The sequence below is a fragment of the Chenopodium album genome, chromosome 6 (genome assembly GCF_948465745.1).
Source record: "Chenopodium album chromosome 6, dcCheAlbu1.1, whole genome shotgun sequence".
Lineage (NCBI taxonomy): Eukaryota > Viridiplantae > Streptophyta > Magnoliopsida > Caryophyllales > Amaranthaceae > Chenopodium > Chenopodium album.
In genome coordinates this window covers 77567223-77590166 of record NC_137839.1, presented here as the reverse complement: position 1 = coordinate 77590166, position 22944 = coordinate 77567223, and the positions used below count along the sequence as shown (strand labels likewise).

General features: G+C 35.0%; 3 protein-coding genes, 1 long non-coding RNA gene and 1 other non-coding gene across 6 annotated transcripts; 1 reads left to right on the top strand and 4 right to left on the bottom strand.

The window, feature by feature from the left end:
- Nucleotides 1–596: 596 nt before the first annotated feature.
- TRNAF-GAA (transfer RNA phenylalanine (anticodon GAA)) lies at nucleotides 597–669 on the top strand. The gene has a single exon. It is a non-coding gene; the product is annotated as a tRNA-Phe (tRNA).
- Nucleotides 670–949: 280 nt separating this feature from the next.
- LOC145636444 (uncharacterized) lies at nucleotides 950–7440 on the bottom strand. Of its 2 annotated transcripts, none has more exons than XM_081688005.1 (5): nucleotides 6642–7440; nucleotides 3112–3324; nucleotides 2542–2762; nucleotides 2338–2448; nucleotides 950–1738 (listed from the first exon to the last, which is right to left on the bottom strand). In XM_081688005.1, the coding sequence occupies exons 1-5, from the start codon at nucleotides 7222–7224 to the stop codon at nucleotides 1154–1156; spliced, it is 1713 nt and encodes a 570-aa protein (XP_081544131.1). In that variant the 5' UTR covers nucleotides 7225–7440; the 3' UTR covers nucleotides 950–1153. The 2 variants fall into 2 exon arrangements, with proteins under 2 accessions (XP_081544131.1, XP_081544133.1); XM_081688007.1 differs by lacking the exon at nucleotides 6642–7440 and adding an exon at nucleotides 5605–5863.
- Nucleotides 7441–8003: 563 nt separating this feature from the next.
- LOC145636443 (glucan endo-1,3-beta-glucosidase 1-like) lies at nucleotides 8004–12289 on the bottom strand. Its single transcript, XM_081688004.1, has 4 exons — nucleotides 11951–12289; nucleotides 10319–11620; nucleotides 8614–8641; nucleotides 8004–8290 (listed from the first exon to the last, which is right to left on the bottom strand). The coding sequence occupies exons 1-4, from the start codon at nucleotides 12006–12008 to the stop codon at nucleotides 8128–8130; spliced, it is 1551 nt and encodes a 516-aa protein (XP_081544130.1). The 5' UTR covers nucleotides 12009–12289; the 3' UTR covers nucleotides 8004–8127.
- A 3690-nt stretch (nucleotides 12290–15979) lies between these two features.
- On the bottom strand, nucleotides 15980–17068 carry LOC145635397 (uncharacterized). The gene is made up of 3 exons (XR_014113839.1): nucleotides 16764–17068; nucleotides 16488–16550; nucleotides 15980–16361 (listed from the first exon to the last, which is right to left on the bottom strand). It is a non-coding gene; the product is annotated as an uncharacterized LOC145635397 (long non-coding RNA).
- A 1828-nt stretch (nucleotides 17069–18896) lies between these two features.
- Nucleotides 18897–21975, bottom strand: LOC145636442 (5'-adenylylsulfate reductase 1, chloroplastic-like). Its single transcript, XM_081688003.1, has 5 exons — nucleotides 21816–21975; nucleotides 21542–21712; nucleotides 21297–21441; nucleotides 19600–20392; nucleotides 18897–19504 (listed from the first exon to the last, which is right to left on the bottom strand). Exons 1-5 carry the CDS (start codon nucleotides 21856–21858, stop codon nucleotides 19274–19276), a joined length of 1383 nt encoding a protein of 460 aa, XP_081544129.1. The 5' UTR covers nucleotides 21859–21975; the 3' UTR covers nucleotides 18897–19273.
- Nucleotides 21976–22944: the final 969 nt, after the last annotated feature.

The window sequence follows — 22944 nt, the reverse complement described above, 5'->3', positions numbered from 1 at the left end:
GGTATTAGGGACCATGGTAAACATTTCATCAATTTTTATTTTCGGGTAAAAAAAGTCAAAAATTTCCAAAATTGAAGGCTAATGTCCACGCTTTTTGAGAAATTTTGGAGGTTTCGGGGTCTGGTGTCGCAAAGTCTTAAGTTTTTAGGGAATACATCTGGGGGTCATGTAATGCCGTTTGGAACCATATATGATCATTATATGTTGTCATAGATGTTCGTGGTAGGCTTAAGTTAATGAAATCGGTGCAAGTTGTAAACCGGTAAATTGGATGGTTTCACCCACTCAATTAGACTCCCAGAGGGTATTAGGGACCATGGTAAACTTTTCGACAATTTTTATTTTTGGACGAAAAAAAGTCAAAAATTTCCAAAATTGAAGATATAGGTGTTAATGAGTCTATCTAGTTCGAAAACTATTTAAGTGAAGCTCAATATATTCAAGAGATGAGCACATTATATTTAATTATCATTAGATATAAATATATAATGTTTAAAGTACTCCGTAGCACAATTAAAACATAAGGAGACTGTTGGGACAATATAATAATGCATTATAATTCATTATATATTTTGCGTTACAATATTTAATAACTTGCGGGGATAGCTCAGTTGGGAGAGCGTCAGACTGAAGATCTGAAGGTCGCGTGTTCGATCCACGCTCACCGCATTTTTACACCTTTTTTTTTTAAATTGAAACAGTTAACTAGTGTACATAATAATGTATGAACTTATGAAGTGAATAGCTAGTTTAAATTAGCTACATTGCCATAGTACGCAGTAACTAATGAACTTATACCACAATTCATTGTTCTAGTATTTGGATCACGAGTTAGGAGAGGCTGTACTAAAGACAGCGATCCTTAAAACTCGTTAATACTCTTAATAGCAAGAAGTTACTGCAGCAAATAGATCTTGTATCCAAAACATATTTCATTACAATGAAAGAGTTGAAAAAAATTAAAATCATTCATTTTAATCTCTCTGAAGATTCATGTACAAGATCTCAGAGCACAAATCTCTGCAAAAATGCATCCATTCCGGCTATACAAAAAAGCTGCCTAAGCAACGCCAACATTCATGGAGAAAGGGAAAAATTGGCGTAGTAAGATATAACCCTGCTGTCCTATACAAAATTTTGGCCATCGTACTACTTAACTGCAAGTAATGGTCAAAAGTAAACCAAAGTGATCACTAGGAAAAACTGGAAGAATCAATTCTTGAATCCTGTTCTTCAGTTTCTTCTGTTTGCTGAATGTCACACCTGGTATTGCCTCAGTTCCAATCATATCTATGCTGATGATCTTAAAATCAGTCAAGTGGCAAATAAATCTGTCAAGCCGTTTTTGCAATTTACGGTTTCCAGACAACATATTGTTGGACTTAGTATCGTATGTCCATCCCATCTCAGCAGGTCTCAGCCTCTCCCAAGCATCAAACCATCCTTCCAAATATGGAAATTTGCCATCAAGATTATCATCCCAGTTCATATCACCACAGAATATGACATTCGGATGTCTTTTAAGCTGGTTTATGGCCTCCTTTGCCTGTTCAACCCTTTCCTTACTGTTCATTTGATCCCATGTTGGGGGTCCTGGGGTAGGACTCTCAAGATGGCTAGTAGCAACCACCAGCGACTTGTTCTGATTCACTATGATTTCAGCTACACCCAAATCTCTGCACATTTGTGAGTTACTAAATGGTTTACAGCGGAATGATTTTACAGGAAGTTTGGCCAACTGCAGAGAAAAATAATTAAATTATAAGCTACAGATGAAGAGAAATAATTGGGCTGTTAGTTTAGAACTGCAGAGGAAATCATTGGACTATATTCATAGATTTGAGGAATTCATTAATTGGATCATTGACAAAAAAGGTTCAACATGCAGGGACATTGATATGGTCAAATGACAATGGAAGAATTAGGAGTCACAACAATTAGCAATCAGTAGACATAAGACTAAAAAAGCTTACAAACCACAATAGTCACAAAGTCACATAGACCAGTCAAAGCTCAAGTCATAGTCCAGGTCTGGTTTGGACGGGCAAATTCAGGATATAAGATCAGTTTTTCGAGTCATATTGGGATCCGAAACCCATCATTCAGTAATTTTGCTGGTAAAAGTAGTTTTTTAGGTAAAAAATGTCTTCAAGAGCTCAAAATCTGATGTCTGGGGGTGAGGGGGGGATTAGATTACCAACAGAAACACAATAAAATCGAACTTGTGAAGAAGAAAAGATGAAAAAATTGTGTGGGAATTCTGCTAGCATAATCACAACTTGCTACGTAAAATGATTCCTGGTGAAAAGATATAAGAGGGGAGCTGGAATTAATCACCTGAACGCAATAGTACATCTCAGAGGATGCCCTTTCATAGGTGACAGAACACTGATACTTCTTCCACCACGCAGAAGTTCGAAAAATGTCATAGATATTGGGAGTGACCTCCTAAAAAGTCATAGAGAATTAACTTACAGATGCTAGAAATCATAGAAATAAACAGCAGCCATCTCATGAAATGGTAAAGCCACAATTAGAAACCTGAAAACAAATAACATCTGGAGAGTGTAGCTCAATAAGGTCACCAATTGCTTGCATCCTTTTGTGCACCTCTAATTCTTCTTTGAACCACACATTGTAAGAAAGGATCTTTATCACACCTGAAACTTCCTCAATTTCAGTATCTTCAGCTATTTCCTTGGAATCTGAAGTACCTGCTTTGGCCTTTCCAACCTTCGCTAAGTCAAAGCCATTTTCAGAATCTGAAGCACAAATTAAAATCACATCACTTTTAGCCGAATCTAATCACATCCCAAAATGAACTATATTCTGCAAAGAACTTGAATAGTAAGAACTGTAGAGAGCCATAATTTCATCAAATGAATAGGAAGAACAACTAAGCGGCGGGTAAAAAAATCACTACAGAAAGGAAAACAACACAAATTTGTTAACACTATCAAATTAATCAATAAACTCTGTGGAAGTATTTGAAATTTGAGTTGGTTTAGCTTCAGAAGTGGATATAAGAAATCAACTGGGAATTAGAAATTTAAAAGAAGCAATTTATATGAGTTTCAAAGCAATCTACAGAATTCGCAGTTTCGCACTAACCTTCAACTGAAACAATCTTCCTGGAAGATTTAACTCCGCGAAAGCCATCTAATATGATGGGTTTCTCAATAAAACCACCTAAATCACAGAGTTTCCTCTTGAATGAGTCATTGCCCACAGCACTGTCAGCAATCTTTGCCAACTCTGAACTCTTAGTTGCAACAGTCTTTTCTTCTTTCTTTGTAGTAAGACAACTGACGGCATCAGCGTTATCTGCCATACAAATCACCCAGTAATTATGTGCATTCATGATCATAAAACCTCGTTTGGAATGAAACATTCCCCCATTATCCTCCCACTGTTGTAAGTTGTGAAATCATTGCAATAAATGCCCGTAAACTAGTCTTAGATAGATATATTGATTTATATCTTGCAATGTGATTATTCATAACAAAAAGCTCAGCAACATTATTCTACAGGATCCTATAACAAACAATTGTTGTTCAAACACCTACATATATGAAAATTAGTGATTAGACGACAGACTTGGTGGTTTGGCAGAGAAGAAAAAATGAAGGAAATGAGTAATTGTCAAAGATACATGAAGTTCTGCATTCAGCAGTATGGAACAAGTTTCTTGCCTAATTCCACAGGTAAAGGGAAACTTCCTGAAGGATGTAGTCCATGTGGAACTTCCTAAACTTTCTATATGGAGCTAAATAGTCTAACATTAAAAAACCTTATGGAATGCACAGCTTAAATTCCACAAATAATTTAAACATGGAAGGCATGAGAAACTTATAAACGTGCAAGTATGAGCCCTAAGATTCATCTGAATGCAGATAAAATCTTTTTCCGAATTTGCATGCGTGTATTTATGTTATCCATTTATTTTGGTTCTGGGATCAAGAAGGATGGTGTTAGCTCTAAAATTCATAAAGATGAATTGGAGCAAGCAGCAAGTGGCCTAAGATAAGAATAAAAAAAAGAGGAGTATGACAAAGAGCGGATTAGAGCACTTTGAGCCATCCATATATAAGATTCAGAGTTAGCAACAGCCTACAGGCAATCAATTGGATCGCACAAAGTTGAAGCTCACCTTTTGGCCATTCAATATTTAAGTGTATACGAAGATGAGATAAGACACCGACCTAACTATGTATTATTTAAAGATCAATTGGAAGTTCCAGTTAGTACACAATTGCGGGAACTATTCCTATTCATTGGATCAAACAAAGTGTTTAGTAAACACTGTAATAAAAAGTTAATTACTACAATTTGTATAAAACAGTACTGTAATAAAAAGTTAATTACTACATTTTGTATAAAACAGTTTGCTTGGGTATAATTTAACATTTCTCTTTGACAAGTAAACTGTGAACTACAAGACAATGCACACTGGAATCAATCCTCTGTTATACACCCGTATCAGCTAATATCAGTCTTAATTGATATCGCTGAAAATATGAATAAAGGGAATCCATGCAATGAAGGGCCCTATGATTCAGTTGCTCCAAATCATGACAAGTAACGTAAGTAGTCTGACTTTAAGTAACCATGTCATACCTAGTACATCTTAAACATATAAGGAGGCTTTGAATCACCATCCACCCAAAAAAAAACATTTACATGACCTTTGGATAGCTTAAGGGTAGCAAAACGATTTATGTTGATTGCTGAAATTAACCCCCTAACTTCTAATAGTAGCTATTCACTAAATATACCAAGTAGCCTACTACTTCAAGTCAAACTAATTCTTGAAGTCCATCAAAGGTAAATCATACCAAGTATACATCAGTCTGTGTGAGTTTGAAAACATCAAGTACGAACTAACAATGTTTCTACCTATGCAACAATGCTACTCAGACTATTCAAATTACATCAAGTAGACAAGTGCCGATGTCTTGACAGTTGACACCAAAACACAGGTATGAACTTATGGACACTTTACTTCATTTTAACCCAAAATCAAGGAATATATTCATCAAATATCCAAGTCTTAGTCAAATACTGACACTAATGTTTCATATTTCTGATAAAAGCTCCCAAAGTCCCAAGTCTGAGCAAATACGGATTACAATTACAACAGATGTTCAAGGTTTACAGGAAAATTTAAGTATAACAATAACAGAATATTACTTTGCGGCTTAATAAATCATGCTCAAAAGAGTCAAGCAAGATACCATTAGAAGTTAGTAGGGGTTAATTACAAGTTTAGTATGAGTTCAGAGAGTCCAATTTGTGTCATAAGAAAGTTAAATTTGGACAATATTAAGATCCTGTGATAGCAGCTAACACTTGTACAAACAACCACAAAGTTTAAAAGACAAAAGCACAGACTTAGAGCTAAATATAGTATATGACAGATTAATATAAGAGATCAATCACATAAATATAAATAAAAATAAATCCACCAATAGCCAGAAATGAAATTTAACATTAGACTGCAAATAACCCATATTTGATCATAGACTAGAAATATCAAAATCAGCCAAAATATATGATCTTAGGCCAATAAATACTAGCATAAGGAAAACCAGAAAAAGTTTAAACCTTTAGAAACAAAATAATGTGAAAAGTCTGGGAAAGGGAAAACCCACAGAAAATCATTGGTATGGGGGGTCTTGGGAAGGAATTTCATTCCAAAACCCAAAAATGAGGGAATTGGATTCCACACTCCTTCCCAAGCACACCATACCCATTACTTCCTGTAGACTAATCTCCCATTCCCACTACTTCTCTTTGCTCATTTCACCAATGCTTGGAATTTTGGAAGGAAATAATGGACATTGATAGAAAATGAATTGAAAGCTTGGATTTATAGAAGAGAGGGAAAGCTAGGGTTTTTAGGTACAGTGGTACCCATATCAACCGCGTGAATTGGTCATAAAGTCATAATGCTCTTCTCTTTTTTCTTTGCTACTAGTCAAGGCACCCTCTTTTTCCTTATCTTTTCTTTCTCTTTGTTGATGGTACAAATGTTTTGGCTTGTTAAGGGTTTTGCCCGCCAAAAGTTGCCATAACCCGGCAATAATCCGTGTTACTCCGTATATAACATTAGAGTATACTTGTGCTAATGCATGGAATGAATTCAATTTGCCAAAATAAAAAACTATTATCACGTACTGATGATTAGGTTATTAATTATCAATCAAAATAAAGAAATGAAGTTAACTACGAGTAAAAACTAAGCGAGTAAAATTAAACAATGTTTATTGCACATGTTTAGTACTTACTACTATATCATTTTATAATTAGTAGGGACCAATGGAGCATAAGTAAATATTTTGTGGATGTCAACTCTCTTAGTTAAGTCATTTGAGAGCGTAAGTCACGGGATTCAATCACGTGTACTATATAATACGAAGTACAATACATTATCGTCTTTCAAAGCTCTCCAGTTTACCAAAAACATAATGAATACAGAATACTTTATCAAGTATCTCATTTGATACAATATGACACTTTAATTAAAATATTATATCATGCACAATATTATGCCAATAAAGCAAACATTAACAATCAATCAAACATACAAACTATGAAAAAAATAAAGTAAAAAACTAACACAAAGTTTAGTTCATACTAACCAGAACCTAGGTCATGAAATTTACGCTTATTAGAACCCGAATTCCGAAGCCCACCCAAATGAACAACTTGATCAGCAAATTGAGCAACACCCATTTGAGATTGACCGTTTTCTTTAATACCCAAATCATCCGGTTCTTGAACCCGACCCGAATTACACCGGCGCAATGGAAAAAACACTGAACCCACAGAAGAAACTCCGGAAAGATCATCATCATCCGGGTCAATAGAATCCAATTGTTGTAAATTGGATCGAGTGTCGCAAATTTCACAGTTTGAAAGACTGTAAGAATTGAGAAAGGTGCAAGCTTTACAAGCCCATTTGGAGGGTGATGAAGAAGAGGAGAGAGAAAATGGGGTTTGGCAAATTTGGCAGTTTGATTTTTGGGAAGATGGGTTGAGAAAAGTGCATTTAGAGCAAGCCCAAGAAGATGAAGAAGACATGATTGATGAAAAAGGAAAGAGCAATTTGAATTTGAGATTAGGGATTTTAAGGGTTTTGTTAGGGTTTTTGGTGGGTTGAATTTGAAGAAGATGAGGGAGGGAAGAAGAAGAGAGTTGAGGTCGAAGAAGAGTGAACAACATTTGAATTTTGAATGTTTTTAATTATGGGATTTTTTTTTTTTTTTTTATTAAAAAGGCATTTTTTGGTCATGGGCTATATAATGGAAAATTGCAAGTATTATGTACTTGATAGAAAAAAATGTACTTGTATGGTTTAATTTAACATATACAGTATTCGTTAAGGGTATGTTCACATTTATTGAACTTAACTGAAATGATTGGAGCTGAGCTAATATTTGATGACAGAAGAAAATTAGGTGCTGAACTGAATAGAATTGATTGGAGTTGAAGTGAACTGAACTGAAATTAAGCTGAAGTGAAATCCATATATGATCAAATTTTTCGATTGTAGATTTGCAAATAGTCGAATGAGTAGGGTGTGACATATAATTTTCTTCTTCGACTACCTTTTTAGTTTTTAGCCACTCCGATATAGAGGGAGAACTATAAAAAGTGTTTGTGAGAATCAGAAGCCATGAGGATTGTCAATTTTCGATCCCTTCCTTTTCCAAAAGATGATGTAAATATGTTATGAGAGATTGGCATTTCATGGATTTCTTAGCAAACCTTTATAACGAAGTGCTCGCTTTATGTATACCATATTACTAATGACCTTGGCCCTTGGGCGATATCTATGTTTAGACATCTAGTCATCTAGCACCCACCATCCAAGTTTATACCGAATGAGTATTATTGTTTCAATAGAGTACTATGCTATGCATACCAAAAACATCACAAGTATAAACTCGGCAAACCTCCAAACGACGCTCCTCTAAAGTTCAGTTAATTCGACAGGATCATAAATAACTATCCTTACTAATACCATATTACCTACACCATATCGAATAAATTACAACAAGATATTACAGTTGCCCAAAAAATTACCTTCTATCATTATGTACCTAAAGATCCTCAGCTACTTTACTAGAAATATGAGTTGGATAAGTAACGCAGAAACATAATAGTACACAAAGATATCAGGAAACTATCCATTAAACTTTTTCGATTGCTTCCATAGCTCAAAAATGATCCACTAGTAACTTGAGTTGAATTTACCACCTCCCTTGTGTTATTTCCTTCCTTCTTGCTGCACACGAAGAAATACAATAAGACTTGTTAGTAGAACTTCTACTCGTAATTTGTCAATAGAAAATATCATCAGAGTTTCTGACATAGATGGCAAATTGCCCTTTGGTCACTTGTTAAATGAGTTTACAGCCAAGGCTCGCTCAGTTTGTACAGCCAAGGAAGATATCAGTAAATTTTTATTATTGGATTGAATCACCTCAAATATGTTTTTAGACAGATTTCTTAATAGAACGTCGTTAAAAGCACCCTTCACAAATACCAAATTACTCTCAAGTTGGGAACATTCAATATCAAAGGTAAACCAGATTTCTTTTCACTCACCTTCCAGGAAATATGCAGCTCCCATGACCTACAAAATTTCAGATAAATAGAAATGTATAAGTGCCAAAATAAAAAATGAAAATAATAATAAAAACAAAAAAATACTAGCATAATATTGGACTAGTTACATTGACATTTTCAGTAGCAAGATGCCCAACATATAATAAAACATATTAGGTCATTCCAACTTAACAAAAAGCCAGACTATTTTTGCTGTTTTGCATGATGCACTCCATAAAAGATGTAGTCAGACTCAGACAAATTATAATTGGGCTCCATTTGTCAAGTATTTCCAGTACAAAGCATCAGCAAATTAATACTAGTTTTTTATATTTAAGATTTCCAGATTATGAAAAGGTGTCATCTTTAATCTTTTTTCACCCAATTCCCTCTAAATTGGTTTATATTTAAGATTTCCAGATTATGAAAAGGTGTCATCTTTAATCTTTTTTCACCCAATTCCCTCTAAATTGGGCCTCAACTCGGGGGGAAATAAAGTTTAAACTTTTAGCAGTGTTTCTTCCCCTTTTTAGGCTAGAAAAACTTGCTCTTCTTTTGCAATTGTTCTCACTAATCAAATTCTAGTCCGATAGTTTGGAGACTCTTGTTTGCAAAATTGCAAGTTGCAACCATAACTGTGTGGTTTTCTTAGCAAATGTGTGTTAACTAGGTTACTAAACATGTTCAAGCAATATGTTAAACAATATTATATAAAGTAGAAGACGAGAAATAATAATGGATGGGCATGTTGTATTTTAAGAAAAAATATCGTATGGCGGAACCCACTTTTATTCCTTGTCTTTTGTAGTGTTGTTATGCAAATTTGGTTCAAGTTAGGCTAAATGGCTAACAATTATACAAGGGGGCGAAAAATCCTACAATGCTCTTATTCTCTCCTTAACTAAAAGCTAACCGTAGTTTGGTTCGTTGAGGGCATATTAGTGTTCATTAGCTAACTTTTTAAGGCATAGGACTTTTCCTATGCCCGACTGTTGTTATAGACCCCAACATCTCTCATTTTCTGCATTGTCATCATGCAGCTTATTCTTTAAACTGTCACCCTATTTGGTAAACATAATGTGATAAAGAAAGACTGGAAAAATCAAACAGAATTTCACTGAAGAACAAATGTGCTCATGATGTTAGAAAATCAACATCACTGAAAAGATTCTTCCTTTTTTTTAAATAAAAAGACAGGATTAGCAGCATGAATCATGCTTTAAAAGATTTGAACTATTTTTAGACTTTACACCTACACATTCGTGCTACGAGTGATTTACCGACATAGTTAAAGCCATTTTTTAATCTGTAATAAGACGCCTATAAAAATTAAGCAATAACAAAAGTAATAACCAAAGAGTGTGCCTTCAATTCTTCACCAAGAGGTTATGCATAGTGACTTTATTGTGTTCACTAAACTTTACACTTAACAGTTAACATCTCCCTGCCTTTTATGCATAGAAGAGTGAACTGGTGGCAAACCAAATTCCTATTCCATCCTGTATGCCTTTTGGACTTCAGACAGCAAGGTTATTCAAGCATAAACTTCTTAAAGATAGTGACGAAAATCATGTTTAAAGCCAAAAATAATTTATTAGGTACCTAATGATGGTCTTTCTGGTTAATTTACACACAGGAAAGAATGGAAATATAATATTAGATTTCCTCGTAGAATAAGATGCTGAGATAAAGTGGAAAGACTTACTAGGATCAGAGGTAGTGATCGTGGCAACGCCTTTGAAATCACAGGATCCAGGAGACTTTCCCTCCATCTGGTAGTAGCTATCGAACGCATAAGAAGCATGATTCTGGACATTGTTGGGCGAATAGCAAGATTCTCCTGGCTGAATTTTGCTACAATTAGCCCTTCCAGGACCACATGCCCAGTCTAATGCTGTCTGCAAAGTCTTCGTATCTACCCCTTCCATGGCAATGCAGTAAGTCTGGTTCGTTGTGTCATTAGCCAAGAAAGTCCCACTTCCCGAAACATGTAACAAATATACCGGCGTAGTATTTCCATAAAACAATCCCCAATTGGCTTCAGAGATTGGGGGTGACCTCAGATCCTCATTGAACAACTCATATAGATACACGCTAGATGTGGTCTCAGGGTGAAACGGGGAGCCGGTCTTGTCGAAAACATGCTTGATGAGATTCGAATTGTATGTATCAGCATTGTCCATAGTGGCATAAGGCTCTTTGGAATCCGCCTTAGAAGGCCAGCCAGTCTCACTAACCAGCACTACAACATCCGTGACATTAAGGTTCTTCATAGAGAAATAAGCCGAATCAACCATAGCATCATACACATTAGTGTAATGAAGCAAAGTATTAGGGTCAACCATTTCCTTGGAAGGTGTCAAAGGCTTAAACAAAGCGTTATCCAAAGGCACAACACCTTTGTTCTCCATAAAAACATAGTATGGATACAAGTTCATCATCAAAGGAGATTGAGTCCTAGACAAAAATTTCACAATTGGCAACAAATATTGAGTCATAGAGGTGTTAAAAAACGCCTGAGACGGTGGGAAAGGGTCTAAAATCAGTGAAGCCGAATGTGGAGTTGAAACTTTTATTTGAGAATGAAGATTTGAAGCCACAAGTGCACTATAAAGCGACTCAATAGCAGGCAAAAGCAAAGGGGCAGTTGAAGGCATTGTGGTCAAGACCTCATCACCCACAGCAATGGCAATGATGGTGGTTTCAGGGTAGTAAGCAACCACATTCCGGCCCACCCAAGTCGCGGCAGTGGCATTGGAGGATCCAATAGCAATAAGCTGGTTATTAGGTACACCAATTATGACCCTAATCTTTGTTTTAGCAAGGGCTTTCAACAAATCAGGGTCAGCATCATAGAGCCTCACATGGTTAATCTTCTGTACTTGAAGGAAAGATACCAAATCTGAAGGTGATAAAAAATTTGAAACATCTGTTCCAATGTTTACACCAATATAGGGTTCATCTTCCCCTTGTTTTTGCTTAATTTCAGCTATTATTTCCCCTTGAGCTGAAATTCATACAGAACATATCACTGTTCATTAGCACAATTCCAAACTGGGTTTCACTCAATTTAGTAAACTAACACATTAATTTGTCTTAAATTCAACTAAAATCATCAAATTCAAAAAAAAATTTCAACTTCAACATAGCAGAATCAAACTGAAAATTTACCAAAAAAAACACCACCAGCTAATGGGTGACAAAAACTAGGTTTTAACATACCAATTAAACTATTGAAAACTGAAGAAGCTTAAATTTTCCTTCAAAATGGTGAAAAAGGGTATGCAAAAATTGAAGAAAAACGAAGAGGGTAAGAGCCAAAATGTGAGAAAAATACCTGGAAATGGAGAAAAGAGGAAGATGAGTGAAAGAAAGAGGCAGAAAGCAGCCGCCATGAAAGCAAAAGCTTGAGCTTTAGAGCATCATCCTCAGTCTCAAGCTCAGTTACAGAATTATAAGAAGAAGAAGAAGAAGAAGTGTGCATATTAATTCTCTCTCCTCATATTTGGATTTCTTCTTTTTTGAATTGCTATTTTTGAGCAAGTAGTGAAGCTACAGGACATTTGATTGACAGGGATATTTCAGAAAGAAATTATAAATGGAAGTTTATAAAGATTATGCTTAGTAAGTTACTATATTAATTTGGTTAATATTGTTGGTAATCTGTCACTTTTTCTTGCTAGTTTATTCTAGTTCTAGTATCTCTGAGAGATTTTGATGCAAAATTTTGGTAGTAGGATGTGTTTTTATACTAATTGACAAGATAAAATGTGTAGTAGTAAATAGTAATGTAATATCACTTTCTAAGTTTTACATCATTATTTGATGAGAAAAGAAGGAAGAGTCTTGTAGATAAATAAGTTCAATTTTGAAATTGAAAATTAAGCACTTCTTTGCCATTTGGTAATTGGTATACTATGTTGTTTCATGCATGTGGTCAACTTTGCCAATGGTGATAATTAATTCTATCCCGGTCAACTTGATTTAGGAATATTTTGGGTTGATGGGACACATTGGGTCGAAACTGGTCACCTATCGGGTTAAATTTTACAATTTAATCTATGATTACCTTTTAAAAAAAAAAAAAAACAGTACTATCTCAATTAATCTTTATTGGTTACGCTCACTTTTAGTAAGATTGATATTGAGTGTATAAAGAAAAATATTTGTTTGGAATGTGTAAGGAACAGTATAGAGAGAAATCGCTAACCCATACTAACCTTGTAAGGTTGTAAAACGGCAAGATTACTATAGATTTACTACTAATTGCACCTAAGGGTTACTTTGTGTAACTTCCAAAACATGAAGCACAACTCGAAAAATCTTATATTACAAAGTTACTGTGTAGAAAACCCCTGAAATATTGAACCTAATTAAGGATGTCATGTGTTTCATCTCAAATTAGGTTTTCTCATATGCTTTTTCTAAACTTTTAAAGTCAGGCATGATTTGATCTAATATAACTATGATTTAATTGCATTAATAGACTACTACACTAGTTAATGAGATCTTGTTGGATGTTTGGATCCATATTGATGAGTTTAAATTGTTCATTGAAAGAGAGTATCTTGCAAGTTAATATGTAGTAAGACTATACAAGTAGGGTCTTTTCTAATAGACTAAAATCAGCTGAACTGAATATTTTATAAGAGAAGGAAATTAGGAGTTGAACTAAACTGAATTGAACTGAACTGAACCGAACTGAACTGAAAATAAACGTATGAGAACAGACCCATACTCTCACAGCAATTTATTACTTTTTTAAAAAAATAGGTAAGATAAATAAATAAAAAAAAATAGTATGATGCCCTACTCACAAGAGTTACAACACTAAACCTCATGGATATAAAATATCATTTCTTACCATCTTAACCAATTGTAATTACGTAGTATTATATTTTATTACTTGCTCGGTTGCTCCATTTGCATTTTTTGCACTACTATACTTTGTATTTGTTAAAACCGTACAATTTAAAAAACTTTTTCTAAAAATAAACTAGGGATATAATAAAATTCATAGGGATGCCTTGTAGAAGCAACAAAAATGGGCAGCTGGCAAACAACATATGCCACATTTATCATTGAGCGTAAACAGTAGTTTGCTCAGGCATTGGTTCCTGGATTACACTCTGGCCATCTTCCACAGAATATTCAAGTTTCTATGGCACTTGTATTTCCCAATTTGACCCTTATAAAAATAAAAACTTGTACAGTATATATATGTATTTAGTGTTTAGAGAGACACGAGGGTCGGAAATAGGGTGTCAATTCGGTTAAACAGTTCGGGTTTGGGTTGGGTTTATCAGTTTCGGGTTATAACGGGTCGGTTTATAACGGATTGAAATAATAAGCGGGTCGGTTTGGGTCGGTTTTGAAAAATTATCGGGTCAGTTCGGTTTGGTTTTTTTAATTGCAGTTTCTATTCGGATCGGGTCCTTATCGGGTCGGGTTCTAGTCGGTTCGGGTCATAATCAATTTGGGTTGAACTGGGTCGGTTTGAAAACGGGTTTAGCCCATTTAATGTGGGTTTCGGTTAAAAACAGTTCGGGTCTTAATCAGGACGGGTCGTAATTGGTTCGAGTCATAATCAGTTTGGGTTTAACTGGGTCGGTTCGAAAATGGGTTTCGGTTCAAAATAGATCGGGTGAAATCGGGTCCAACCATTATTGTTTCGGTTATAATCGGTTTAGATTGAACTTGGTTGGTTTGAAAACGAGTTTACCCAATTTGAAACGGGTTTCTAATCAAAATCATATCGGGTTAAAATTGAGTCGGATGATTATCGAGTCGAATTAGTCAGATAATGGGTAGGAACGAGTCATGTTATAATCAAGTCAAGTCATAAATAAGTTGGGTTTATCGAGTAGTGGGTTGAAACAGATTAGATCATAAACATATTGGGTAACAGGTTGTAAATGACTCAGTCATAACGGGTTACGGGTTTTAAACGGTTTGGTCATAACGGGCTACGGGTCGTAAACGGTTCTGTCACAACGGGTTACGGATTATAACCGGTTCGGTCACAACGGGTTACAGGTTGGAACGATTTAGGTTTATCGGATTTTTATCGGGTTTTAACGATTTTCGGTTTAAAACGGGTCGGGTTACTATCGGGTTTAAACGTAATCGGTTTGGGTTGCTTTCAGTTTCGGGTTGTAACGGTTTGGCTTGATAACGGGTCGGGTTAGTAACGGTTTGCACACATTCGGTTTAGTTCAGTTTCGGTTTGGAAAAAATTGGGTCGGGTCAGTTTCCGGTTTCCAAAAAACGGGTTTTAAACAGTTCAGTTCCTTTTCGGATTGGTTCGAAACAGTCGGGTTTAACGGTTCGGGTCAGAAACTAACAGCTCTAGTCGGAAGTAAAAATTGATCTCAGAATCTCATGTAATCGGGAAGGAAATTCTAACCACTTGAACTATCCCTCACTCTTATATATGCATTTATTATAATTTATAACCATGGTAATTCTAAATACAATATTTCGAACATGAAAAATTAAAGAAAAGGAAAAAAAAACATTTTGTTTTATTAATTTGAGATGAACAAAAATTGCAATTGGGTCCATTCATATAAAAACAAAAAAAAATGTCCTTTTTTTTTTTCTAAAATATCGTGCTTTGAGGACAATGTTTTGTAAATTTGCTGCAGCTTTACCTTGATCATAAAGTATTTATTTTGGGTTTTATGTGAACTTTCCTTTATGCAACTAACATTATACTCCGTATTTAATTTATGTGGCTTCAAAATTCATACAAGTGTTGAGGGCCTTTCAGAATTTATGATTTATTTCTGCTATTGCACGGTGGTCCAATCAAATAATGTTATAATTATCTGCTAAATACTTTTTAATTATAAAGTGATAAAGAAGCAAAAGATATGGTCCAAGAATATATTCTTTCTCAACATAATTACATATTAATTAGTTTAATCAAATGACGAGAAAATTAAGTTTATACTCCATCATAAGCTAATCAATTAAAGACAGAAGGATTAGCGTTAGCACCAGTACAATTAAAGAAAGAATGTTGGTTAGAAAACCAATTTGATTAAATCAAATATCTAAGGCTTAATGGAATTATCAGTGATTCAATTATAATTTGTATTTGTTTGGGAATCCAAATGAATTTCACATTTGGACCTGTTATATAATAGCCCATTCAGACTTCGGGTCCAAGTGCAGTTTGGCTCATTTAATGTTGAAGAGGCCCATTAGTGTTCAGGCCCAAGTTTTATTATTCACACTATGAATAGCAATCTATAGACAAAATCACAAGAGATGTTCATTTTGTCCATCTATTTGAGCACATCAGACCGGAATACTGGATTACCTTGGACAACTCTAAAGTTAAAAGTTACGCATTGGCATGTTCGCATGTGTGCTAGTCGCACTAGAACAGTTAAATAAAAATAGAAGGAGTAATACTTATATGTTTACACTTTCTACCACATCCAAGAAGACTTGAAATCCTGAATCACGAAAAACGGAAAAATAGAGGCTATGAGTAAAGCATCATACAGTCATACTTCACAAAGTCATTAGTAGCCTCTAAGAATAAGAAAAAGATACAGTTTCTCATTTCTCTTGTATTTAATCCCTTCACAGCGCCAAGAAACTGCATTTGTCACAGTCATGGGTGGCCGCTACACAACTTCCATCTTATAAGCATTCATTTTGATGAACTCACTGAGGATTAAGGCTTCAGTGTATTGAGGGTAAACGAAGTCCATCATTTCATCAAGAAGTTCACACTGAAGGGAAAAGTATTGAAAAGGATGATATCATAAATGCTAGCTATTCAATCAAAGTTTTTGCTCTAACGATTAATATGAGTAATATGTAAAGTCCTGTTTTTAAAGTTTGTTGTTAGTACCTACCACAACAACAAAGTTGTCCCTCAGGGATTCCTCTTCAAATTCTTCGAAATAATGATTGAATACCTGCATACAGAACAAGCAGCTTAAACAGATATCCTCAAGCCGTGATTATAACAGAATTTCCATACACCCGTAAGTTTGTATCCAGAATCAAAACACGAATAGAGTACCAAGGAATCATCAAAGTGCTACAAAACTACACATTTTGCTTTCAAGGTCTGAAGGCTTCAAAACACGAATAGAGTACCAAGGAATCATCAATTAGTTAAAATTTACCTGAACAACGCAATGGAGGAAAAGAAGAAGACTGTTGACCTTATGTTTTGATGATGACTCAAGGAACCTAAGCAAACCTATAACAAGTTTAACCTTCGGTTTTAGCTTTGATTTATGACAGGTTTATGCTAGGAAATTCTTGAGTAAGAAGGGAGCATGAAACAAGATCTAAGCTAGCCATGGAAGGATAAAGAAGTCAATCAAGTCGTGTTCCTTATATAAGAAACTGGAGCTCCAGAATTGAAGCTTCAAAGGAAAGTTCAAAGGAAAGTTCCTTGGGTGAGGAACTGAAGCTTAAGTAGAAGCTTTTCAGAGTATTAAGGGGTCTAATGTATTTTATCTTTACTTTAGGCTACTTGTAATTATGTTAAGTACATTGTCAATTGATAGGATTTAAGTGGATTTAATTTTATTTGATAAAGATTTTATTTTCCATATTTTAACTTGTTTTAATTTAATTTCGAAAAATATCTTTTGAGTTAAAATATCTTGTTAGTTAAAAAGATTTTCTGTTTTGATTCTATCCTATTATTTTGGAAAATCTGATTTGGAAAATACTCTTTAAAAAAGGTTGTTTTACTTGGTCAAGGAAGTTGAGAGAAAATAGGAAGCAGTAAACCACTTCCTTAAAACGTTTAGCTTGCTGCCCAAGCACTCACGAACTGCACTTCCTAGTTTTATGGAAGTAATGACTTAGTGGGAGTTGAGGCAAACGACAGTGTTTAAACTTCCCTTCTATAGTATAAATAAGATCGGTTTTCAGTTGGAAAATTACACTTGAGCATTACAGTCTTTTAGCTTTTAAAAAGAGTCATAATCCACTTAAGTCCTTGAGTGTCTTTGTACTTAGCAATTTAGAGTTTAATCTTTGAGTTGTATTGGGTTAGAGTTTGGGGAAACTCTAAGAGTGTTTTATTGCTTTGAGTGAAGCAAGGAGAAAGAGAGAGTTTGAGAAGTTCGACTGATTGAGGGATCAGTTGAAGGGAGCTTAAGTTCATAGAGGAACTTGAGTTTAGAGTCTTAATTTGTAATAGGTTGTTTGCCCTGTTATTATTAAGAATTGAGTTTAAAATCCCTTGTGGTCGTGGTTTTTCTTCTTGATTAGGACCAAAAAGTTTTCCACGTAAAATCTCCCTTTGCACTTTTAGTTTTTATTCGAGTTCCTTTATAAATTCCGCAAAAATTACCCTAGTTCCTCTACAATACAATTCACCCCCCCTCTTGTATTGTTCATTCGAGTCAACAAAGACTAGCAACATTGCACTTCTGACGAGAGGCTGCCATCAAATAAAGATTTTTGTGCTGCACAAACATGTATGTTACCCCTTTCTCATGTACCACTGGCCCTTGAGAGATGACATCATCCTCTATTCATATATCAAAGAAATTCGTTAGTTTTGTTCCTTGTTCATTCTTTTACATAATTTATCATGATCACACTTATAAATCGTGTTACACTTATAATAGATTTTACCATGAAAAAAAATAAAAAATATTTCAAAGTACTTAGCAAATGTAACAAGTGTTTTTAAAAAAAACTCAGTTTACATCACAAAATCATAAACCAATTTAGAAAATGTTGTCAAGTCACGAACACCTAGTAATAAACTCACACACTATCACGTGTACCAACGCCATATTTCACAATGCTGTAAAACAAGGGATTGGTCATTTTGGCGGTCTTAGACCACACAATAATTTGAAATGATCAGCATGTTATAAATCATAAATCTAAATAACAAGAAAAGAAGACCGGTTTTTGGACAAGAGTGGTGAAGAAGTGTTCGCCTAAAGAGAAGTAACATCACCACGAAAATCGCGCCATATTAGAACTCGTCCCTTCACATCTAACAAGAACAATTTCGCTTACCTTATATTTTTCTCCTACAATATGATGTATAAAATTGATGAATGACCAATCGATTTAATATGATCACAAAATTTGAACCACTAATAATAATGTGATCGAAACTAACACACTGGAGTTAATCAATTTCGGGTTAGAGATAACAAACTGTTCCAGTGATTGAATCAGTGCCGGTGCTCAGTGCAGCCAGACAAACTGTTCCATTAGGAAGAGACTAATCAATGTTAAATGAATGAACAAAATTGAAACAACATGCTGATAAACCATTTCCAGAAAAACTCAGATTTATTTGGTGGAATTTTCTGATACACCAATTGAGATTCTAACACAGCCTTTCACAATGTACATATAGCCTCACCCATTTAACACCAAAATTTTTACCCTATCCCATTAAAAAAAGGAAAAAAAGAAACAGAGATTCAAAAACTATATAAACATGACATCTCCAACTTGCAACTAACAAGTCATAATATAGCTCACTATTTGACTACAAAAGAACCTCCCTTGGAATAATAAGGGGGATCATATCCGGTAAAACTGAACTAGCTTCTCGGGTTATCTTCCGGTTTGCCATCATTCGGTTATGTTTTAGCTTTCTTCTCTGATATCTACGAAATGTATAACAACTGTTTAACGCTGATCATCATCTGAGAGCATTGATGAAAGCCAAAAGTGAATCCACATCCCGGTTTTCTGAAGGGTACTTGATGGGCTGAGATGAGTGTTTTGGGAAGAGAAGGATAGTTGGGAAGCTTCCCAGCTGCAGTTCACTCTTGGCAAACGCCTTCTGATCACCATCGGCCCTGAACTTTCCTACCTTGACACCACTTCCAGCCAATCTGTCAGCCAGCTCTAGGTATGAACCTTCCATTGCCTGTTCAAAAAAAAAAAAAAAATCAGTTAGTATAACCAAAATTCTGCTCAATGGATATCAATGCAGACAGATGCAAAAGAAAATCGGTGTCTAACCTGGCAAAATTGGCACCATGGTGCATAGAGGACGACAACCCATGGGTCTCTCCTGTCTTCCAATCTCATCAAGTTCTCAATTCCAGCTCTAGTCAACGACACTAAGTTATCTGACTCGAAAATGTCAGCAACCTCTACATTTGATTGAGCACTACCATTCTGATTTTCGGAATTTTCTTTAATATTACCCTTGTGAAGGCCACACTCCTTGGCCTTGGCATCTTCCCACCACCACCTTCCTTCTCTCTCGTGCTGTCCAGGCAAAACAGGCCTTGTGCACGGCTCACACCCAATTGAGACGTATCCCTGGGAGTGCAATGAGTTGACAGGCACATTCATAGTCCTAAGGAAGTTCCACACATTGTCACCCTCAACATTGGCAACCGGGTTCCACTTCACAAGGCTACCAACACCACCATCTAAACCCTCGAAAACAGGGTCCACCTGAACAACAGGGACTTCAGAGCGAGTCCCAGGAGACTGGTCCTTCCTTTGCCCAGTAATCCAGGCTCGCAGACCCTTCAAAGCCCTCCTAAGTGGCCTCACCTTCCTTACACGACAGCACTCCTGGTGTCCATCCTCATAGAAAGAGAACAACCCCTTGTTCCTAACTAGACCCTGAACTTCTACTGAACCAGGGAACATGTACTCAATGCGGATGCCATAGTGCTTTTCAACCTCATCGAAAAACCGGTATGTTTCAGGGTTCAATCTTCCAGTGTCCAAGCTGAAGACTCTGAAGGGTCTGCCGGTCAATTTGGCATACTCTATCAAAGCAACATCTTCCGCACCACTGAGGATCAAACAGATACATGTTAAGAGCTAATTAACATACTAAAATCTAGACATTGCTTTATGGAAAAGCATATATACAAAATGTTACAAGATCAAATACAAGCATGAATCTGAAAATCAAATATTTGTGATTCCAAGTTTAAAATTCTTGAAGCTCCTATTAATGTATTCCAATTTGCAACATTGTGTATTAATCACCATTTATGATGTTTTTCACAATATGGATTAATTTGAGATCTTAAACATAATTTCATGAATTTAAAATATTTTAATAATTTACTATCAACACCAATAAATCTGGTTTATAACAAATAATATTACACCAGTGTACCAAATATCAAATAAATTCAATAAATTATCCCAGAAAAATGTAATCAAAATAATAAATTATCCCAGAAAAAGGTAATTAAAATAATAAATTATCCCAGAAAAAGGTAATTAAAATAATTGCAATATCACATGATCCTTTCATATCCACCACTAATAAAAAACATTGAACCCTCTCGTAATCCAGTCTACATTCATTCTAGGGTCAAAACAGTAATTACACATTTTACACTTTTTTTTTTTGAAAGATACACTTTTTTTATTATGTTAAATTAATTTAATTCATTATTTTCTCTGACTAGTTCATATTTGATTAATTTGAACCCTACAAAAATCCTGTCTATATACATTCTAGGGGCAAAACTGTAATTGCACATTTTACACATTTGAACCTTCTAATAATCAAGTCTACATTCATTCCAGGGCAACAAAGTAATTATGGCTTCATTAATTATACAATTTCCCTAATCAATTTGCTAAAAATTTAGTAAATTCATCTTAAACAAGTGAATTAACCATAAAAATAATAAAAATTAAGACTTTAAATCATCAAAATTAATGAAATAAAACTATACCTGAAAGCAATGGCAATATCATTTCCAAATTTAGCAAGTGCCCGGTCCATAATCTCAAGAGGAGAAGCATTAGCAAGCTCTTTCGCTAACTCCTCGAAATTTTCCTCTTCTTCAACAATTTTCACTTCCTCTTTTACCCCTTCCTCTGTAAATTCAAACCAAGGTCATTTCCGTCATTTCACATTCAAAATTAAATCTCCTTCCAAAACTTTTCAAAAAAAATTAATCAGAAATTAATAAAATACCAGTCGTAGGAGCGGCGAAGGTGGTTGCAGTGAGTGGCGCAACCGAGTCACTCCGCCGTGACTCGGCGGCGGCTCGTAACGGCTTCACAGCTCGTCTTGTTGATAAATTAATCGTAGCCGTTAAATTATTGAATTGACGATCCAACGGTTGAAATGCACCGACGCTTGGAGCTGCATAACCCACATTAAAATTAAATCAATACAATCAAACAAATGCCGTAGTCGGCATACGGAACAAAATAAAATCACGGGTCGATTGGTGTAATAAACTGACCTTTGAGCTCGGATGAAAGAGAAGATGTAAGAGCCAATGCCATATTTGTTATTGAAAATGTTAAGAACGTTTGTTAATGAGGTTTTTGAGTTTGGGTTGTAAAAAAAGGTTGGAAATTTGATTTGTGAAAATTGTGGTTTGTTTGTTGAAGAAAAGAGAAGAATGAGAGGGACAAATAAATGGGAGGCGAGAAAAGAGGGTGAAAACAGGGTTCATTGAACCTGGACGTAATTTGGGAGGAGAGAGAAAATTTTAAGAGTTTGCTTACGTGGGAGAAAGTTATTGGTTGAAGGGTATTGAAGGATTGTCTCAGCGCTGTCGTCACGTGGCGGTTTTTGGCGCGTGGCTTTCTTTCTCCTTTGTACTAGATCCTGTCCTCTTGGTTTTTTGACACCCTCTTTTTTTTTTCTTTTTTTTTTTAAGGTTTTTCTATTTATTAATTATTATAATTATCAAAAATTGAGTTTAAAATAATTCAAGTTTTTGTTTATCACACAGTCTTATATGTGGCGTGGTCATTTCACATAATCATATAGAAGCCAATTAAGTAATAGAGGGTTACAATGAAGATCAAATGGGATTACTGTAACATATGTAGGTTTTTAAATGAGAACAAGAGATTGCTTTCTTAAATTAGTGGAATTATTCTTTCGTTTTTTAAAACGAAAAAAATAGGGGTTAATCAAATGAACAAATGGAGTTACTTATTTCTAAAACGACTTGATTTCACTCGTATAATGAATTTGAGTTACTTAAATGGACTACATGGGGTTACTCTTATGAAAAAAAATTAGGTTACTCATACATATAAATGAAGATTAATCTTATAAATCAATATGGCTACATCGTGTGGCTAGCCACATACAAGACTTGCCCGTGTTATAAAATTATAAATACATTAGGAGTACAAGTATATGTATAGGTAATAGGTTGTAAACCTTGTACCATATAGTCCTTGTGTTATACCTAGTTCGTAAAGATGTAAATTGTTTTACAATTTTTTACGTAAAATAATATGTGGAGAGTATAATCAACATTAATTTATGAATAGTGCACAAAGTACAATTGAATTAATTATTCAACAAAAATAATTCCAGTTAAGTAAAAATAAGTTCAGTTCAGTAACTTT